This window comes from Lemur catta, chromosome 1, assembly GCF_020740605.2.
Source record: "Lemur catta isolate mLemCat1 chromosome 1, mLemCat1.pri, whole genome shotgun sequence".
Classification (NCBI taxonomy): Eukaryota; Metazoa; Chordata; class Mammalia; order Primates; family Lemuridae; genus Lemur; species Lemur catta.
The window spans coordinates 84,258,075-84,276,154 of NC_059128.1; the positions used below are offsets into that span (position 1 = coordinate 84,258,075).

Below are 18,080 nucleotides of genomic sequence, written 5' to 3' on the forward strand. Positions count from 1 at the left end.
CAGACCCAGATAGAAATTTTATATGATAAAATAGAGAATATAGAAATATATAAAATATGGAATAATTATCATTTTTACCCAAGTTTTATGGTCACTGGGATGTAACTGTTTGCTGGGCTGCCTAACAGAACTGCTACGGGGCAGTCTTCTCACTGCACGCATCTAGGTCAGTAATCTCCCTTTGCTTCACGGTTCCTATTGAATTGCTGAGGCCTGTGGCTCCTGTTTGAAATACATTTTCCAGCCAAGGCCGAATTAAAGAATATAGTGTTTATAATTTTGTTTCTACATGTTTCCTAAAATTCACTCTTAAGTTATGGTATTTGCCATTGGAGTATTTTAAAAGATGCATTTTAGGCAAGAATTAAAATAAGACTTCTCAAAAGAAGTAACATTTCAAAGCACTGCAGTTCTTTTAAGCTTCAGTCATATTTGAGTTTGCATTCAAAAGTTTCTGGAGCAGAAAAAATACAGCTTCATTCCTTTAATCCAGATCACCATGAAAAGTATTAGTTCACACCCTTTCTGTCCTTTGTATGACTGTAGTTTCCCGTAGAAGATTTTAGCCACCTGCTTTTTAAAAGAGAAAATTGGTGTGTTTTGGTGTATTATTGATTCTAGATGTAGTTTGCACAGTCATGCTAATTATTTTTGTATTTGTTTACTAGTTAGCTTTTATTTTTCCCTTCAGGTATTTCATTTTGCTTTTTAGAGCAGCATTTTTCAAGTCTAGTTGAACTTCATAAATAACTGGAAAGATTTAAAGACACGGAGGTTATTGGCTTTTCTTCCCTTGGAGATTCTGATTTAGTTAGTCCATAGCGGGACTTGGGGTTTGGGACATTTAGCAAGTACTCCACCTGATTCGGTTTCATGCGCAGTGAATGTTTCTCTGAGTATGTTTCTCCACTTTTAAGTGGAATGTGCGTTTCTGAGATCATTTTTATACATCCTGAACAAGTGTGCCCTTGTCACACTTTTTAAATTGCTTTTTACATAGAAAATTAATTACACTTTATTGAAATAGTCTATTTTCAAAGACTATAAGCTTTTTGAGGGCAGGGACTGTGTTTTTGGCAGGGGCCATGTCCAGCTGTTGAATCCACAACTCTCTTAAAATCATACCTAACACATAGTAGGTACTTAATAAAATTGTATTAAGTAAATAAATGAGGTGGTAGAATTTAAACCCTGCTCAAAGTTATAATTTTCTAGTACTTAAATACCCATAAACTTAGCCAAAAATATCCTCCATTTTTCCTATCCTCTGAAACTACCTTAACAAATCCTAGAATCTCACCAACAAATTGTAGCCCCAGCCATCTCTTACGTAAGTCTTTCCCAGGGGGCAGGTACTTCCAGCAGCCGTCCTTCCAGGAACTGTACAGTGAAAGTCCGTAAGTGTCACAGCAGGGACACTAACCTTTGCAGGGCCTTAGCAGTTGTGCACTCTTCTGCAAAGCCTATTGTGGTAGGCACTTTGCCTAAATTTCTGTAAGACAAGAAATGTCCAGTATTAGAGTAAGAGAGATTTCGCAAATGGAAGATGAAGGGGGCAGATGAAGAGTATTTCCTAGGCTGCTTTACGTTGACGTGAGCAATGGAGTGGCTGTCCGTGGCAGTGTGGTGGAGAGGAGGCCGTGTTGAAGAAGTCGTGGTCTGACAAAGCAGAATCGAGTGACAGCAAACAGCTTTGTCCTGGGAGCTCCCCAGACTTCCACTCACAATCTTTCGTTCTGATCCAAGCTAGATTTTTCAGACATGGATCTCAGGCATGAAATGACAATAAGGATATTCCTAGAGAGGAATTTTGTGGATAAAAGCCCACATTTGAGAGCAAGCTAATTATGTATATGCTGATGACAGCCTGCAGATTTTGAGAACTGACTCATAGCATAAGGCTGGCTCCAGAATAAACTTTCAATAAGTACTTGTTTGAAGCTAACAATAAAACACTGATGTCGGCAGATTAAGAGAGGGAGTTGGTAGAAGACACTAAAATTACATGGTAAAGAACTTAGATTTCTTTGGATTTTATGTGGGAGGCATTTGAGAGCCAATATGGGTCACCAAATGCATGATTAAGATGATACTTCAAAAAGAACTATTTTTATTACTCTTTCAGAGATAGAAAATGAGGTGAGTTAGGACATTTATACATGACTAATGATGAAATAGAAGTTACATCAATAGAGTGGGTTTTGGAAAGAAAGTGGACCAGATCCAAAGAACTGTTAATAGGGCAAAATTTATAAGGCTGCCTTCTAGAGGATGAACCGATGAATTACTGGAAGGTAAGAAGTGTGCACCAGGTGAGAAAGTAGTCAGAAATGGCTTTTTGCCCCATTGTCCTCTGCTGTGCACACAGTGGCACCAGCCTCCCATTCATGCGCTCAGCTTGACTTTTTTTCCAGCCATACACTCTGACCTCTCTGCCTGTAGATCAAGGTGGAAAGCCTGAAGATCATGTTTTCTGACAGACAGGTCTCAGCAGCCTGATATGTAGTAACTGGAAAGAGATATCAAAGAACAAGACTTGAAACTTGTACAGGATGTCTTGGCCATATAATTTTTTTCATCTTGCAAATGGGGCTCTATCAGATCTTTGATGTTCTAATTTTGATAGCATCTTTTCCTCTCTAATTGTTTTCTTTGTCTCAGCTATTCATTGAAATAATTCTACCTACTTTCTATCTCTCCAACTAAGAAGTGTCATAGCTGTAACAACAAAGAGGTTATATGGTATATTCAGTTTAACTTTGAATCTCTTATTATCTTTAGCTAATTGCATAATCCATTTTCTACATCTTTTTGTTTGCTGCACTCTGTCCTATAGATTTTATTTATAGCATATATTTTTTATACCATTCATTTTAACGTCTGAAATGGTCTGCCAATAACATCCAAACCCTGCTGGAATTCAAATTTGTCTTTGAAGTATTCCATCCTAAAGAATTATCTGAAGTTTGCCTTTCAGATATTTCTCTATTTCAGAGATCTGTATATATGAGTTAAGTTTGTATTTGAGGACTCAAGTCTCCCTTTCATTTTTTTTTTTTTTTTTTTTGAGACAGAGTGTCACTTTGTTGCCCTGGCTAGAGTGAGTGCCCTGGCGTCAGCCTAGCTCACAGCAACCTCAAACTCCTGGGCTTAAGCGATCCTACTGCCTCAGCCTCCCGAGTAGCTGGGACTACAGGCATGCGCCACCGTGTCCGGCTAATTTTTTCTACGTATATATTTTAGTTGGCCAGCTAATTTGTTTCTATTTTTAGTAGAGACGGGGTCTCGCTCTTGCTCAGGCTGGTCTCGAACTCCTGACCTCGAGCGATCCGCCTGCCTCGGCCTCCCAGAGTGCTAGGATTACAGGCGTGAGCCACCGCGCCCGGCCCATTTTTTTTCTTAATATTTCAGTAAACAGGCCGGCCACGGTGGCTCACGCCTGTAATCCTAGCACTCTGGGAGGCCGAGGCAGGCGGATCGCTCGAGGTCAGGAGTTCGAGACCAGCCTGAGCAAGAGCGAGACCCCGTCTCTACTAAAAATAGAAACAAATTAGCTGGCCAACTAAAATATATACGTAGAAAAAATTAGCCGGGCACGGTGGCGCATGCCTGTAGTCCCAGCTACTCGGGAGGCTGAGGCAGTAGGATCGCTTAAGCCCAGGAGTTTGAGGTTGCTGTGAGCTAGGCTGACGCCACGGCACTCACTCTAGCCAGGGCAACAGAGCGAGACTCTGTCTCAAAAAAAAAAAAAAATTTTTTTCAGTAAACACATGAAACTTGTTCATTATTAGCCTGGATTAAAATTAAGAGTCAGGGGTAAACTTGATATAGATAAGCATAAAAATGCTCATGGGAACCTGATACTTTAGTCCTTCTGGGGTTGGTTGGTTGGTTGGTTGGTTTCATAACTAGCACCTAGCCAATGGCTGGACAAGCTTTTATACACATAACTTGAATGTCTGGTCTCAACTATTAAAGGCCTACAGACAGAAGCTGGCAGTCAGAAAAGCACAAGAACAAAGTGTCTATGGCCCAGCCAAGTGCACTTATTGGCTTATAGCTCCTCTGTCAAACAGCCAATTTAGGTTGAAGAAAGAGGCAGTTGCCTTCCTACTTGCTTCCATAGACAGAAGAGAGGAGGAAATTAGTAGACCAACAATCTAACTTAAACAGAGGAACTTATTCGGGAAAGTATCAAAACCAGTAAGTAATGTGTAAATGCAAGTCCTCTAAAAATAATAGCCAAATTGGCTTTCTTCACCCCAAAAAGATGGCCGACTAGGGCTTCAGGACCATCTCATAACCCTACTGTGATGGATAATGAAGCTGATTACTCTTTATTAAATGCTTACTGTGTTCTAAGTAGTGCACCAGCCAGCCATGAGATACAGATGTCATCATTCTTCTGTTACAGAGGACAAGGTGGCTCAGAGAGTTAACTGACTTGCCAAAGAACATGATACAAAACAGTGACAGAGCCACGATTCACACTCTATTTGCCATTGACTCCGGAACCTATGCTTTTTGTCCTCTCTAAATAGGAGTTGGCCACAAGGCTGAGGAGCCCCACGTTGGTGGCTCTCAGAGAATGCTCTCTGGTGGCTGGTAGCTGAGAGTGCAGGTAGCAAGATCCTGAAGTTGAAGGCCTTGCCCTGCTACTAGTGAGCACAGCTGAGTGGTTCAGCATCACCAGCACATGAAGAAGCTGAGAGTCCCTGGATACGTGTACCTTTACTCCATCAGCTGAACTAGTTGGCTAGCTACTTTGGCAGGCAAAGTTTATGATAGCCAGAAGCAGCCCCACCACGTTACCAGGGTCTGAGATTTTCATTACTTTGCATTTGTTGTTTTGTCAGAGCCCCGAACTGGTTCATTTCGTAGGAGGTGAGAGAAAGAAGGCAGTAGCAAGTCACTTATCATTGAAAATGACAAAAATGGTTTTGTTATATTCTTTTACAGACTAAGGGAATACATTGCAGTGTCTGATCAGGAGAGCATGCAGATAGTTACTTTTAATATGTTCTTCCCCCAGTTGCCTGAATGTCATATCAAAATTTAACATAGTAATTTATTAGTCTTTTTTTTAACCTAGGTACATCATTACATTTTTTCAATGAACAAATGACTTGAAGATGATTCTGTGTTTTAGATTGGTAGAGCTGCTGTTGTGTAAGCACAGGTATCAGTCAGTGAGCTTTGGATGCGTAGGTTAGTGAGGGCTTTTTAAAATTATTAATTATCATGTAAAAAATGGACATTTATATTTTGGTCAAACTATAACTGGATTATATACGGAAACTTGTTTGTTACAAGCAAATTAGCATTGTTAAAATTAGTAGGGATTTCTAACATACTTTCATTTTTCTCGTAGTGCGTAAGAGACGAGTTGAAGGAGACCACCAGTAAGTCCACCAAGGTATAATCTTTGGAAGACTTCAGAAGATCACCAAGGGCTCATTTTGGTGACATCAGATATAAAATTTTCCTGGGTAGAAGGGAAAAGACTGGAAAAAAATGTTTTAATGACATATATATTTTTTTTAGTGTAAGTTGTTATCAGTTTCACATTAAAATCAGTAGTAGATGATATTTTATATTTTGAGACATTTCTACTTTCTGCTGAAATTAGTTTTAATTTAGCTTAATTTGAGTGATTTATGATGAGTCTTGGGCAAAAAGAAAATACAATTGTTAAAAAAGTTTCAGAAGTCATTTATGGAGAATAATTAGAACATTTTGAGGACCGATGTTTTTTAAATCCAAAGGGACATTACTGATATCAGAATTGCTATTGCTCCCTTTTAGGTGTAAAGCACTTAGCTTTCTTTATTCCATTACCTGGAGACTTTATCATTTTTTAAAACATGGGAACTGGCAAGAGTGTGGAATTTTAGTCCTTATCAAGAGAACAGAATGCCAGAATTTTAAAACAGTTGACTCAAAATCTGGTCATCTGTTTAGGAGCAAAAGCAGATCTCCAGGGAGAGAAAATGGTCTTCTGCACATTCCGGGTCACTTCACTTGCCTGATGTGTCTCAGAAACACCTAGAGTTTTTTTAAACAAAGTCATCAGCTTTGCCAGGTTACATATTTTGTTTAAAAGTATAGTTATGTCTGAGTTCGTTCCAGTTTTTCATTTTAATAATGTGGGCATTATTAAATTTTGTGAAAGCTAATAATAAAAAGCATCTGAGTAGAAAAGCTGTTTTTTTCCCCCTATAAAAAGGTATACAGCCAGTTCTTGGTTATTTAGGGTAAAAGAAAAAAGAAAGCTGATGTTACCCACATGAAATCAAAGGTCATAAAAATGATGGAGTTCAAGTCTGAGGAGCTTGCAAAACGGTCATTGAAACTGATAGTTACTGTAAGTAAATTAGAACCTGGCATATGTATAAATTACTTGGCATTGCACAGTATTCTGAGAGGTTCCTATATACAGTGCAGAATTGCATGAGCAGTATTAAATCACCACTAAAATTTTCCAACCAATAAGAAAAACTCTTCTTCATAAATCTGTTTTTTAGTATGTACTTCCTTGTATCTTATACTTTTTAATCTCATTGTATAAAAGTTATAAAAGTCATTTCTATAACAAAAGTGGTCTTTGTTGCTCAAAGTATTAATGTGAGCAGTTGAACAGTGCGCTATGATGGGAAGACTGATAGGAGCCTGCAGAACCAATGCTGGAATGGTGGGTTTGGGTTTGTATTCATGCCTGCCTCAGGGCAGCCCTTGGAGCAGGAGGTGGCAGAGGCATTTACAGCTACAGAAAACGGGGAGGAAAGGAATCTAAGGTAACCTTGGCCTCAGAAATTCAGGCCTGGCTGTATCATTTACAGGGAGATTCTTCTGAGGGGAAGAATCTCATTTCTGATTAGGGGGAGGTGGTTTGTTAATTTTTTTTTTTTTTACTTTTTGAAATTGAATTGCAAAATGTCTGCTACTTAGGCCTGGGCCAGACAGTTTCTTCAATGACCTAGGCAGCTTCTTATTACTATAATAAGCCTTCTTAACAGGCTAATTAAGAACTGTGGTATGTTGTTTGTTTTTTGATATTTGTTATTCTTTTTAATCAGTATCCAGTGTTTTAAAGGGGCCAAGATTAACTTTGCACTATTCCCTTTCAGTTACAGGCCACTGACTTTTTTTTTCAAGTTAGCAAGTCTCGCTTTCTTGCTTCCCTCCCCCTGCTTTTTCCTTTTCATATACAACTTTTGAATTGTACTTGATTTTATAGAGATGGCACAGTACCGTCAAAGGTTGGGAGTCAGGTGTGGAGCACTATCTGAGGCTACCGGAAGGAATTGGTGACTTACACTGTCATCCAGCCATCCTTGTTTGCATTGTCCTGTAAGTCAATAAATTGATAAGTAGGTTCCCCCTTCCTCCCATAAGCTTTTTTCTGAATATAGGTATATAGGACCCTACCTAGAATTTTGTGTCATATTCATGGATAATATCTTTTTCACTTATTTATCAAATTATGAAGTTGAGTATTTTGCTTGTACCATTCCAGTTCTGTACTACAATAGTTCATTAAGTAATTGAAGAAAAGATTTCTTCATAAGTAACTTTATGAACATTCATGCAAGTGAACATAGAAAATCTTTAAAGAACTTTAATTATAAGGGAGAAAAATGGTGTTTACTTTGATCTTTAAAAAAATCTGGCACCTCTTGACCTTTCAGTAACTTTCAGTATTTCCAAATTGCTCTAAAATTTTGTAATAGAATAAACAGGTTAGGGTTTTGAAGTTGTCTTGATTTTTAAGCCAAAGATTTTGTAAGACCTTAAGTTTTGTGGTCTAACCAACTTAACTGGTTATCTAAAAGAATATTCTTTGCATTTTTAAATTGCTGTTTTTGGAAAAGCTTTTAATTATCCATTTTATAAAATTTTATATTCATATTTGAAGTTCTGATTTTTCCAGTCTATCTATATATTAAAAACTCAATATTAGTGGCAAATATTAACACTATTAAAATGGATTTGGGTGCTGTATACTTGTAATTAAAGCCTAGTAAAGTCTGAAGAATGGGTAAAATACACCTTCTAAGGGTGCCTGTGATTAAAAAACCAAATAAACATTTTGTGTTAAATAAATTAACAGATTGTTAGACTTCAAAAAGAGTTATCTTGATCATTTAATTGCAGATTCTTCTTATTTGAATGAAATGGCCCACATACTTGCTTTGTGCAAGAGGTGCACTCTGGAAAAGTTACATGTAAATAGAACTTTGTAAATTGTTTTCCAATTGACTGGGTATCTGATGTGTTTTTGTTTAAAAGGGGGATTCCATGATATAATAAAAATTATAAAAGAAAAAAATGTTTTGATAAAATGTTAGTCGTGTTGTATTATACTTTATATTTAACTCGTGCTGCCATTAAAATAAGATGAAAGAATTTATGGAGTTTCATAAAATCTTACGTTTTTTGGCTCTGTGTTCCCAAGGCTGCCTCTTTTTCTCTATAAAATCAAGAACCACCACCGTTAATCTCCCAATAAATCCAAGGATCATGCTTTCTCTAGGGTCCATAGCCACTTCCATTTCTTTGCAAGTTCAGTACTGTCCAACTTTATTCTTTCATTACCACCATGCCCCACTAATTTTTCTATTTTTAGTAGAGACCGGGTCTCGCTTTTGCTCAGACTGGTCTTGAACTCCTGGCCTCAAGCAGTCCTCCCACCTTGGATTCCCAGAGTGTGTCAGTATATTTTAATTAACGTGAAGAAATTAATTGGCCTAAAATCTTTCAGGGCTGGGTGCGGTGGCTCATGCCTATAATCCCAGCACTTTGCCGGGCTGAGGCAGGAGGATCGCTTGAGGACAGGAGTTTGAGATCAGCCTGAGCAACATTATGAGACCCTGTCTCTACAAAAAATAGAAAAATTAGCCAGGCATGGTGGGCACACACCAGTAGTCCCAGCTGCTTGGGAGGCTGAGGCAGGGGGATCACTTGAGCCCAGGAGTCTGAGGTTACAGTGAGCTATGATGACACCACCGCACTCTAGTCCAGGCAACAGAGCAAGACCCTGTCTCAAAAACAGGAAATAATCTTTCAGATATTATAGTCTGTACATTCAGAGGGTGTAAGGCTTAAGCACAAGTTCTTCGTTGTTCTTGGTGGGTATATAGAGCAATTTTTAGGACTTGAAAATTCACCTTCACTCAAAAAAGAAATATAAGAAGTTTTTGATTCAGTTTCAAATTTTTAGATTTGCTTAAGAATTGTTTTTAAAAAGTATACACATAACAGTGTAAAAACTTCTGTAATTTCGAATACTTTATTTTTAGTCTTTTGAATGAATTATATTTGATTTTAATTATGTTTAAAAGGTTGAAAATTACCTTTGTAATAATGCATCATTCTTTGTCACATGAAGTCAGGTATTGAAATACATTTTTTTCCTAATGCTCAAATATCCAAAACACTGTAAATGCTTTCTTCTTCTTTTTTTCCTTTCCTTTCCTTTCTCTTTTCCTTTCTCTTTTCCTTTCTCTTTTCCTTTTCCTTTCCCTATTCCTCTTTTCCTTTCTCTTTTCCTTTCCTTTCTCTCTTCCTTTCTCCTTTCCTTTCTCCTTTCCTTTCCTTTCTCCTTTCCTCTTTCCCCTTACCTCTTTCTCGTCCCCCTCCCCTCCCCACCCCACTCTGTTGCCCTCGCCAGAGTGCAGTGGTGTCATCATAACTCACGGCAACTTCAAACTCCTGGGCTGGAGAGATCTTCCTTCCTCAGCCTCCCGGGTAGCTGGGACTACAGGCATGCGCCACCATGCCTGGCTAATTTTTCTATTTTTTGTAGAGACAGGGTCTTGCTCTTGCTTAGGCTGGTCTGAAACTGCTGAGCTCAGGCAGTCCTCCCACCTCAGCCTCCCAAAGTGCTAGGATTACAGGTGTGAGCTACTGTGCCCTTCCAGGAACTCAATCTTGATCTCAGACTTTACAGGTTCTAAAAATGTGAAAAATAAATTCCTCTTATTTAAAGCCACCCAGTCTATAGCATTTTGTTAGGACAATCTGAGCTGACTAACCACCCTATTAAGTTGAACCATATAAAATTGTCAACAGTTGACCATTTTTACCCATAAACATAGTTATTTCATATGGTTCAGCCTAATATCAGTACTTGGTCTTGTCTGTTCATAAGATTGGGCTGAGTTGACAGATTTGAAGAAGCAGGGTCCTGGGACAGGTACACTCTGGACCTGATGGGAGGCAGTCCTGCTAATAAACCAGAAATAATTTTTATAGTAAAGCAAAAACTTACCAGTCACCCATATCATACCCATCAAGCAAATGAGAAAATCAGTGAAACATGTAATGGGTTTGAAGAAACTTGTAGGGGTAAATCTCAGATGATTTAAACTGTTCAGGGTTTTCCCAAGGTAGGGGAATAAAGAAATTCCCCTGGAATCTTTACTGTTGTTTGGCTTTCTGAGAATGGCTGTTGAGCTTCATGTTCACGTTCAGGGAGCCTTGATGCACGTCCCCTCTGGTGAGTCGGGGAGGCTCAGGCTCCTGAGTTGTGAGCTGCTCCCTAAGTCCGAGGGGACTTGAGTGCCAGGGACTGTGGCTGTGGGGAGATGGTGGCCTCTCCGTTTCCTCCAAAGCAGTCCAATTAAAAATGCTCAGCCTGGTGGCTCCCCTCCTCTTTTAGGTACCAAATAGTGGGGGTGGCTGACCACATGTGGGTCCAAAATTGCCAAACATTTTTTTCCTTCAAATTTTAAGCTTTCCTGCATGGTTTGCAAGGGTGGAGGGCCTAGAGATCCCAGCCCAATTCCCAGCCCCAGCCCTGTTCACAGACATACCAGGACCTCAAGGCCAGCCCCATAAAAGGAATATTTGATCTTACAATTAAATTGTGCTAGTACCTCGCAGTGTTCTGAATGGGTCTCTACATTCCCTTTCAGGACCTAATGCTAATTATGAAAGTGTTTACAACCATGAAGTTATGCTGTTAATAAAAGGGAAGGAAATAGAATGGAAATCGGGGTTTTCTGCATGGTGAGATAGCCCATTTTTTTCCTTTGATCATTTCTACTTAACAAAACATTTAAAAAATATATCAGGTATTCAACTTTCAGAGGTAGAGAAATATAAACATTAGATTATGAAAGACTGACGTGGTCAAGCCTAAACCCCACTTAGTTGAGGAAACATGTCAGAGAAGTTAAGTGATTTGCCCAAGATAATACCACTGGTTTGATCATTCAATAAATATTTACTAGGTGCCTGTTACGCTCCAGCTACTGTAGCAGTCACAGAGCTAGAAGTCAGTTCCAGCATTTGTTTCCCACTGCTCTTTTCCCTAAATTTAATGGTGTCCGTTTATACCACAGGTAGATACTGTGGGTATCTGTCTCCGTTATGTCAGTAAAGTATCTGCTCTGCATGTGATTGCTGTGCAGGTAAGATCCTATCCCTTGTCTCAGAAAAGTTTGTTCACTTGAGGAGAAAAGGCTTTGTACAGGGATCTTAAGCTCTTTAAACCTCAGCTTCCACATCTGTAAAAGGAGGTATGACAGCTCCTGCCCTGCAAGGGCTTCTGAGGATTGGAATGGTAAGGCCCACACGGCGCCCATCAAAGCTCCCTGCTGTACCTGTGCTCTTCTGAGAGCACAGTGCCATGTGGTGAGTGGAACTGACGCCATGCCAAGGGGACTACGGAGGACAGGAGGGCCCAGAACCCAGCTCAGCAGGACAGGGAGGACAGCCCGGAGGGGCCACGTGAGCTGAACTTAGACAGACCTGTGTGCCAGACCGAGGAAGCAAGCGGGGCAGAGAAGCAGGAATCCACTAAAACCTAAGACCCACCCTGAGCAGTTACCAAAATAATCTCAACTGGGAAAATTGGATTTTCAAAAGTCACAGACTTGCTTTTGAAAACTTTATTCACAACTAGGATTACGCAAAAGTAATTCATTTCCATCAAAACAAGTCATTTCATCATTGTTTTAAAACAAACTGTTGAATACAACATATACAATGAGTATGCACTTTAGGGGTTTAGATCGTCTTCTTCCTCTTCACCCCCTGCTTTCTTCTTTCGGGAAGGTTCTCCTCCTGAACAGATATGAAAGAGACGATGTAAAATTCAATATAAAACGTTTCTGGAAAATTTTTCTAAAGTACTCAGCTGACACTGGGGAAGCCAGCTCTTCACAGTAGAACTTGACCCCCTGCGAGCAGCCAACCTGTGTCCTCACAGACACTGTTTCTAGGAGATCGGGCAACTCGAACCTACGTTTCCCCTGGGCAGTGGTCAGGGCTGGAGGGACACTTTGCATTCTAGACTGATTGATTGGCATTCCTATCATAATTACTTGAAATATGTTCTCCTACTTCCTTAGTACTTCACTTATTTTCTCCATCTAACATTCAGTACAGTTGGGCCACTGCATCTGTGGATTCAACCAGACATGGATCAAAAATATTTGAAAAAGGCCGGGTGCGGTGGCTCTCGCCTGTAATCCTAGCACTCTGGGAGGCCGGCCGAGGTGGGTGGATCATTTGAGCTCAGGAGTTCGAGACATCCTGAGCAAGAGCGAGACCCCGTCTCTACTAAAAATATATATAGAAAAATTAGCCGGGCATGGTGGCACATGCCTGTAGTCCCAGGTACTTGGGAGGCTGAGGCAGGAGGATTGCTTGAGCCCAGGAGTTTGAGGTTGCTGTGAGCTAGGCTGACGCCACGGTACTCTAGCCTGGGCAACAGAGTGAGACTCTGTCTCAAAAAATAAAAAAAATTTTGAAAAAAACAAAAAATAATACAAATGTTAAAAACAATAAACTATAACAACTATTTACATTGTATTTGGTATTATAAGTAATCTAAAGATTATTTAAAGTATATGGGAGGATGGACATAGGTTATATGCAAATACTATGCCATTTTATGTAAGGGACTTGAGCATGCAAGGGTTTTGGTATCCTGGAGGGTCCTGGAACTAGTCCCCTGCAGGTGCCGAGGGACAATTGTACCTATGTATGTGTGTTATATAGAAAGAAAAAAATGAACATGCAGGTGACCAAAGTTTAATTAAACATTTATGTGACTGTGATGTTGACTCCTATCTGTGTCTCTAGAACCATGGAGTGTAAGTGTTCAGAAAACACTGGATGAGTGAGTGTGGCCTATGGGGAATAACATAGCACTTCTCTCACATAATTAAGACTTAAAATTTCTTTGTACCTGTGATCTTATGAGGGGGAAAAGGAAACAAAGAAAGGAAAAATACTTTGATAACAGGGAAATGAAGTAACTCTCAACTACTTTCATATCCAGACAATGAAGATACCCAGTTTCCCACGGAGACAACACGACATACCCCTTGCTCTACCCACACTGAACCATTTGTAGTTCTCTAGCTGAGACTTGCTGTCTCGGGCCCTGTGCCTTTCCTCACAGGCCGTTCCATCTACCTGGAGGGGCCCACCCTGGCCTGTGTGCTTTCAAGCTTCTGTTCATTCTTCAACATGCAACAGAGGTCTCCTCCTCCGTGCAGCCTTCCAAGGCCCACCTGGGCACAGGTATTGGAACCTCCTCTGGGCCACTCCTACTATTACTGCATTTATCTCACGGAATGCTGCAGACTTCTGTCCGCACTCCTGCTCATTCCCAGGAGTTGGCTCCTGGGTCCAGGGTAAAACCCTGGAAATGAATACATTTGGTCTCACCTCGTCACTGGTGAGTTTCTTTGCTTTGCGTACTGTTTGAGCCTTATCTTCTTCTGATCCCTCATCACTGTCTGAGGAATAGGTTCTGGCTTGTTCCTCTGCAAGGAAAGGAATTTTAGACCTGGGATTGACCTTCAAAGATGATGGCCAATTCATTCTTGAATTTTCCTTTGCTGAATATTGTTAACTGCCCACTGTACATTTTTCCTGGAGGAGCCAACAAGTTTTTTAAAGTTTCAATGGGATGAGGAATATAACTTTCAGACATGATGCAGTGACTTAGATTTGAGAGGTTTTGTTCTCAGGGAGGTTATCTGATCACTTTTAAATACCTAAGAAGCTTCATGCACATATTTTAAAGAATGATGAAGCTTGGATATTGGGTTCTTAATTATATTAGTACAAGCCGAGGAAGTATCTGTTATACATTTTCTTCTACAAAGACATAAATTCTATAACTGATTTGATGTTGGCAATGCCTTATTTTCACAGCTAACCTTTTCTGTGGGAGAGTAGTCCTAACTAAAACAAATGGAAAAAAAAAAAAAGACCTTTGTACGATTTTCCTAGGTAAATCACGGTAGAACAAGGAGTAAGAGCTCACCAGAGCAAAGCAGGCCCTGGCACACTGAAATGTTGAGATGTGACCTCCACACTCGACTCACCTGGGGGTTCCCCTTGGTAATAGTTCTTGATGGCAGCCAGGCTGAAGGTGTTCTCGCCTTCCTCCTCCTCCTCGTCACTCCCAGAGTCCTGGTCGGGGGCGCTCAGCCCCTGCTGGTTCTGCTTCTCCCGAAGATGGCTTGTCTGAGACTCCTGGTGGGTGGAAGCCCTCAAGCGTTCTTCTTTCTATAAAGCAAACAAACCCATCAACTTAAAAAAGGAACTACTTTCATGCTCAGTTGAACCCACTTTTGCCATAAAGAACGTGTCATGCCTGGTCCAGGACAATAGCTGTCCCCTGTGCCATACCATACACACAGATTGTGTGGTTTGGTTTGAAGGTGTGAAGGCAAGACAAGGGTGAAGAGGCAGGAGCGGTTCCTCACACTGACCGGCCTGGTCAGAACGGGGACAGGCGTGTCCTCAGGAGCTGCACCGTCCTCTGGGCGGCCACTCGCTGCCCAGGGAGAAGCACCCAGCCTGGACTGGCACCCTGGGGCAGCAGGGGCTATTTCTGTCCGTCCCTGAACCAGACACCTGACCTGCCCAGGCTCTACCAGACTCCGCAATGGCTCCCTTTAATCGTAAGTTTTTAAAGAAGAAAAGCTCATTAGAGGGAGAGCATCTGAGTCCTTTGCTGTAATCTCACCAGCAGCCATAGACGTTACTGTGGCTAACTACACACTTACAAGGTTAAGCTGGCTCCCTGATAACTACAAGAAATAAAATAGCAGTGGCCATAAGAAATGGTAAATTAATATTCTGGAAAACACAGATCTTAATACCCAAAATATGCCAGGAGAAAGTGTAGCAAATATACCTTCATCATGTCTGTGCGCTGGCATTCAGGATCACGACTAGCCATTGGTAAGATTCTAATTTTCTGTGTCTTTGAACTTCTTTTAGCAAGTGACAGGGTCATCTTCTTATGTGTAGCACTGTCGGTAGAGTGAGGTCTGCGGGCAATGGACAAAAATGTCTCGCTGTTTGAGAACATGTGCAGGCAATCATACCAAGAGCAAAAGCACCTGTGGATACAGATGACCCCCCCCCCCCGCCGCCCCTCGGCAGAGCGGGGCCACAGTCCTTCATTCCGGGCTCCCTGAGCAGCTCCCCTCTCCGCCTCCCCTCCCAGGTTGTGAAGTCAAAGGCTTTTACAAAGACTGCCCCAGACTGCGGCCATGGGGAGGAGAGAAGGAATGTGACATCTCAGTTTAGTGAGGGTGGTGCAGGTGCCAGATGACACAATTGGAGAACTAAAGGTGAGTCCCTCCATCTGGAAAAGGAAGGAAGTCAAAGCAAGGAGGCAGGTCCCCATAGCAGCAGGGGGTTCCTAACAGCCCAGGGGGACAATACAACTAGGCCAGGAGTCCTGGGACAGAAGGAAATGCCTTCCTGACTGAAGGAGGGCAGCTTTTAGTTAAGTACACGAGAAGGAAAGATGATCCTTGGGAGAGGGTCCCTGAAGGAGACACCACGGCCACAGAGAGGGGACGTAAGGAATGAACTTGCGCCGAGCAGTCAAATGTTATCCCATAGTGGGGCGCGGGGTACGGTGAGAAAGAGCAAGCTCAGAATTGCAGTCTTTCAGGATGCCATTCTAGAAGAGATCAGTAGAAGGTTGGATTGGACGTGACGTTTTATGTGTTGTTTCACTTAATGGATTTACCATCCCTGTGAGGTAGATGAATCAGAAATCAGTGAGACTGAGACCCTTCCTCAACCACACAACCTCGGGGTGGTCCCTTACAGCTTTTAAAAAGACTAACAGATTTACTTAGTATAATTCACATACCATAACATTCGTTCACTTTAAGTAAACAATGAAACAATTTTTTTATTTACAAAGCGGTACAACCAGGACCACAAGCTGATTTTAGGATACTTCCATGACCCCAGAAAGGACCCTCATCTTTTAAGTGCTCCACCTCTCTAGGAAAGCCGCCTCCTAATCAACAGTCCTGTGTCCTTCGGAGGCAAGGTGTGGGGAAGGGGCCGCAGCAGTGAGTGAACTCAGCTGCCCGGGGGGAGCCGCAGCAGGTCACATCTGTTGCAGGCGGACCCCAGCACCATTCTGAGATGGCTTTGCCTCCCAGGGCAATGTCTCTCACAGGAAAGGACCTGCAGAGCAGCAAAGGCAAGTCTGCTAGGCCTCTTACCAAGTGCACTGATCAGTGTGGGCTAATGCAGCGGTCTTCTGGGTTGTAAATAGTCTCCTGTGAATTTTGACAGTGTGAACTGGGCCCCTAAGAAATATCGACTTATAATAAACTTGCTAAAAGTGGATCAGAACCAGACTGAAATTATGTCAATCAAGAGAGTCGGGCTTTTGTTGCTCCTTAACTGCAAGTAATCACGTGTCCATTCGAATAGTTACCTAAAGGTAAGTTTGAATTTAAAGACAGCTTGTCCCTGTAGACCAGTGTCTTCTCTTACAAACAAGTGGTCGTGATTGCCCTGCAGTGGGGCTCTGTAGACATTGAACACTTCACTGCCCAAATGCAGAGACATGCTGGAAATGAGAAATGGTTTAGGTATTAGGGTGGATATTTACCAACTCCGACAGCTTCCATTCTACCCTGTTAGCTTTACTTAAAATAGTGTAGGAGCCTGTCCTCATACTGAATTCATAAGAAAACCAGAAAAAGTGCTGTAAATAACCTATCTCCTTTCAAAGTAAAAAGTGGTAAAATCTATCTTCTTTTCAAGTTGAAATATAATTGTTTTCTAATTTTCCCAATCTCTACCTTATCCTTAGCAAAACAAACAATTTTTAAAAAATATCCATTTGTAATGTCCAGTATCTCACCCTCACCAAGGGGAGCTAACCTTAGCCGTTCACACCGATAACGGAGATGAAATGGCTCTGAACACATCTTGGGTCCACTTGTAAAGGGTCCCACCAGCACAGCTATGTGACCTCAACCCTGCTAACTTCCCTCAGGTTTTGCTAGGTGTAATGCCACAGCCCTAAATTTTGACAGTTCTTTAATGAAAAATGACCCCAAACTAAGGTCCTACACAGAAAGTGTTACTCATCCCAGGCCTCCCCCTGGGCATGTCCATACTCTGCAGGCATTTTGTGCTCACCTTCCGTCTGACCACTTGACTATCCGAGCATTGCTTTCTTTAATTCTATTTCCTTCTTTATCCCGGCGTACCCTCCATCGTATAGTATTTTCTACCTAGTTCAGAACACAGAGGCATTAGAAAACCAATTTAACCAACTGTTCTTTGTTCCTCAAGTGATTTATAACCATGTGCCACGAATTGATAGGCAATGATAGAACAAGCTTACAAAAAAATAGCTGATCTCGCAACACTGAACCCACCTGCTTCAAATACCTGGAGATTTTGGTTAAACTAACCACTTTGTTTACACATTTTCTGAGCTCCCGTTCATAGCAGTGGAAACAGAAGCTAAGCAGGATGCAGGCTGAGGTGTCATCAGACACACTAAGAGCTCCCAAGGAGAGAGGATAAGGCTTCAGGTTCACAGGAGGCAAGCAGTTAAACTTGAGACCTCTGCCTACTGCAGTGCCACTGGAAGGGCTGTGAGACAGGGACACTCTGGGCATGAAATTTAAAATCTTTTAAAATAATAAGCAATTAACAACAAATTAAAACCTGAGACCTGTGCTTTGCCCTGTGTTTGAGTTCAAATTTACTCTACCCATATAGCAGGGAACTCCAAAGTCACAAAAGTAACATAAAAGTTGACCCTGCCCAGTGCT

General features: G+C 41.3%; 2 protein-coding genes across 4 annotated transcripts in view; one reads left to right on the forward strand and one right to left on the reverse strand.

The window, feature by feature from the left end:
- The window catches only part of TMOD3 (tropomodulin 3), a 70,128-nt gene extending 63,545 nt beyond the window's left edge, over nucleotides 1-6,583 (forward strand). The window contains exon 10 of the mRNA XM_045529300.1: nucleotides 5,372-6,583. Within this exon, the coding sequence (XP_045385256.1) occupies nucleotides 5,372-5,406 (35 nt within the window). The 3' untranslated portion in view covers nucleotides 5,407-6,583. The remainder of the gene's footprint in view (nucleotides 1-5,371) is intronic.
- Nucleotides 6,584-11,879: 5,296 nt separating this feature from the next.
- LOC123622746 (RNA polymerase-associated protein LEO1-like) lies at nucleotides 11,880-17,646 on the reverse strand. 3 transcript variants are annotated; one of them, XM_045529321.1, is made up of 6 exons: nucleotides 17,437-17,646; nucleotides 16,724-16,858; nucleotides 15,167-15,302; nucleotides 14,349-14,532; nucleotides 13,684-13,781; nucleotides 11,880-12,069 (listed from the first exon to the last, which is right to left on the reverse strand). In XM_045529321.1, the coding sequence occupies exons 2-6, from the start codon at nucleotides 16,855-16,857 to the stop codon at nucleotides 12,013-12,015; spliced, it is 609 nt and encodes a 202-aa protein (XP_045385277.1). In that variant the 5' UTR covers nucleotide 16,858; nucleotides 17,437-17,646; the 3' UTR covers nucleotides 11,880-12,012. The 3 variants fall into 3 exon arrangements, with proteins under 3 accessions (XP_045385277.1, XP_045385285.1, XP_045385271.1); XM_045529329.1 differs by lacking the exon at nucleotides 13,684-13,781; XM_045529315.1 differs by lacking the exon at nucleotides 11,880-12,069 and having other exon boundaries at nucleotides 13,375-13,781.
- Between the last annotated feature and the right edge of the window lie 434 nt (nucleotides 17,647-18,080).

Excerpts from the sequence above, each read along its gene's own strand:
- LOC123622746 (XM_045529315.1), bottom strand. The coding sequence starts at position 16,857 with ATGTCTCTGCATTTGGGCAGTGAAGTGTTCAATGTCTACAGAGCCCCA. Across the intron at positions 14,533-15,166 it reads AGCGCACAGACATGATGAAG|AAAGAAGAACGCTTGAGGGC; the intron begins GTATATTTGCTA and ends TTTGCTTTATAG. Across the intron at positions 13,782-14,348 it reads TTACCAAGGGGAACCCCCAG|AGGAACAAGCCAGAACCTAT; the intron begins GTGAGTCGAGTG and ends CTTTCCTTGCAG.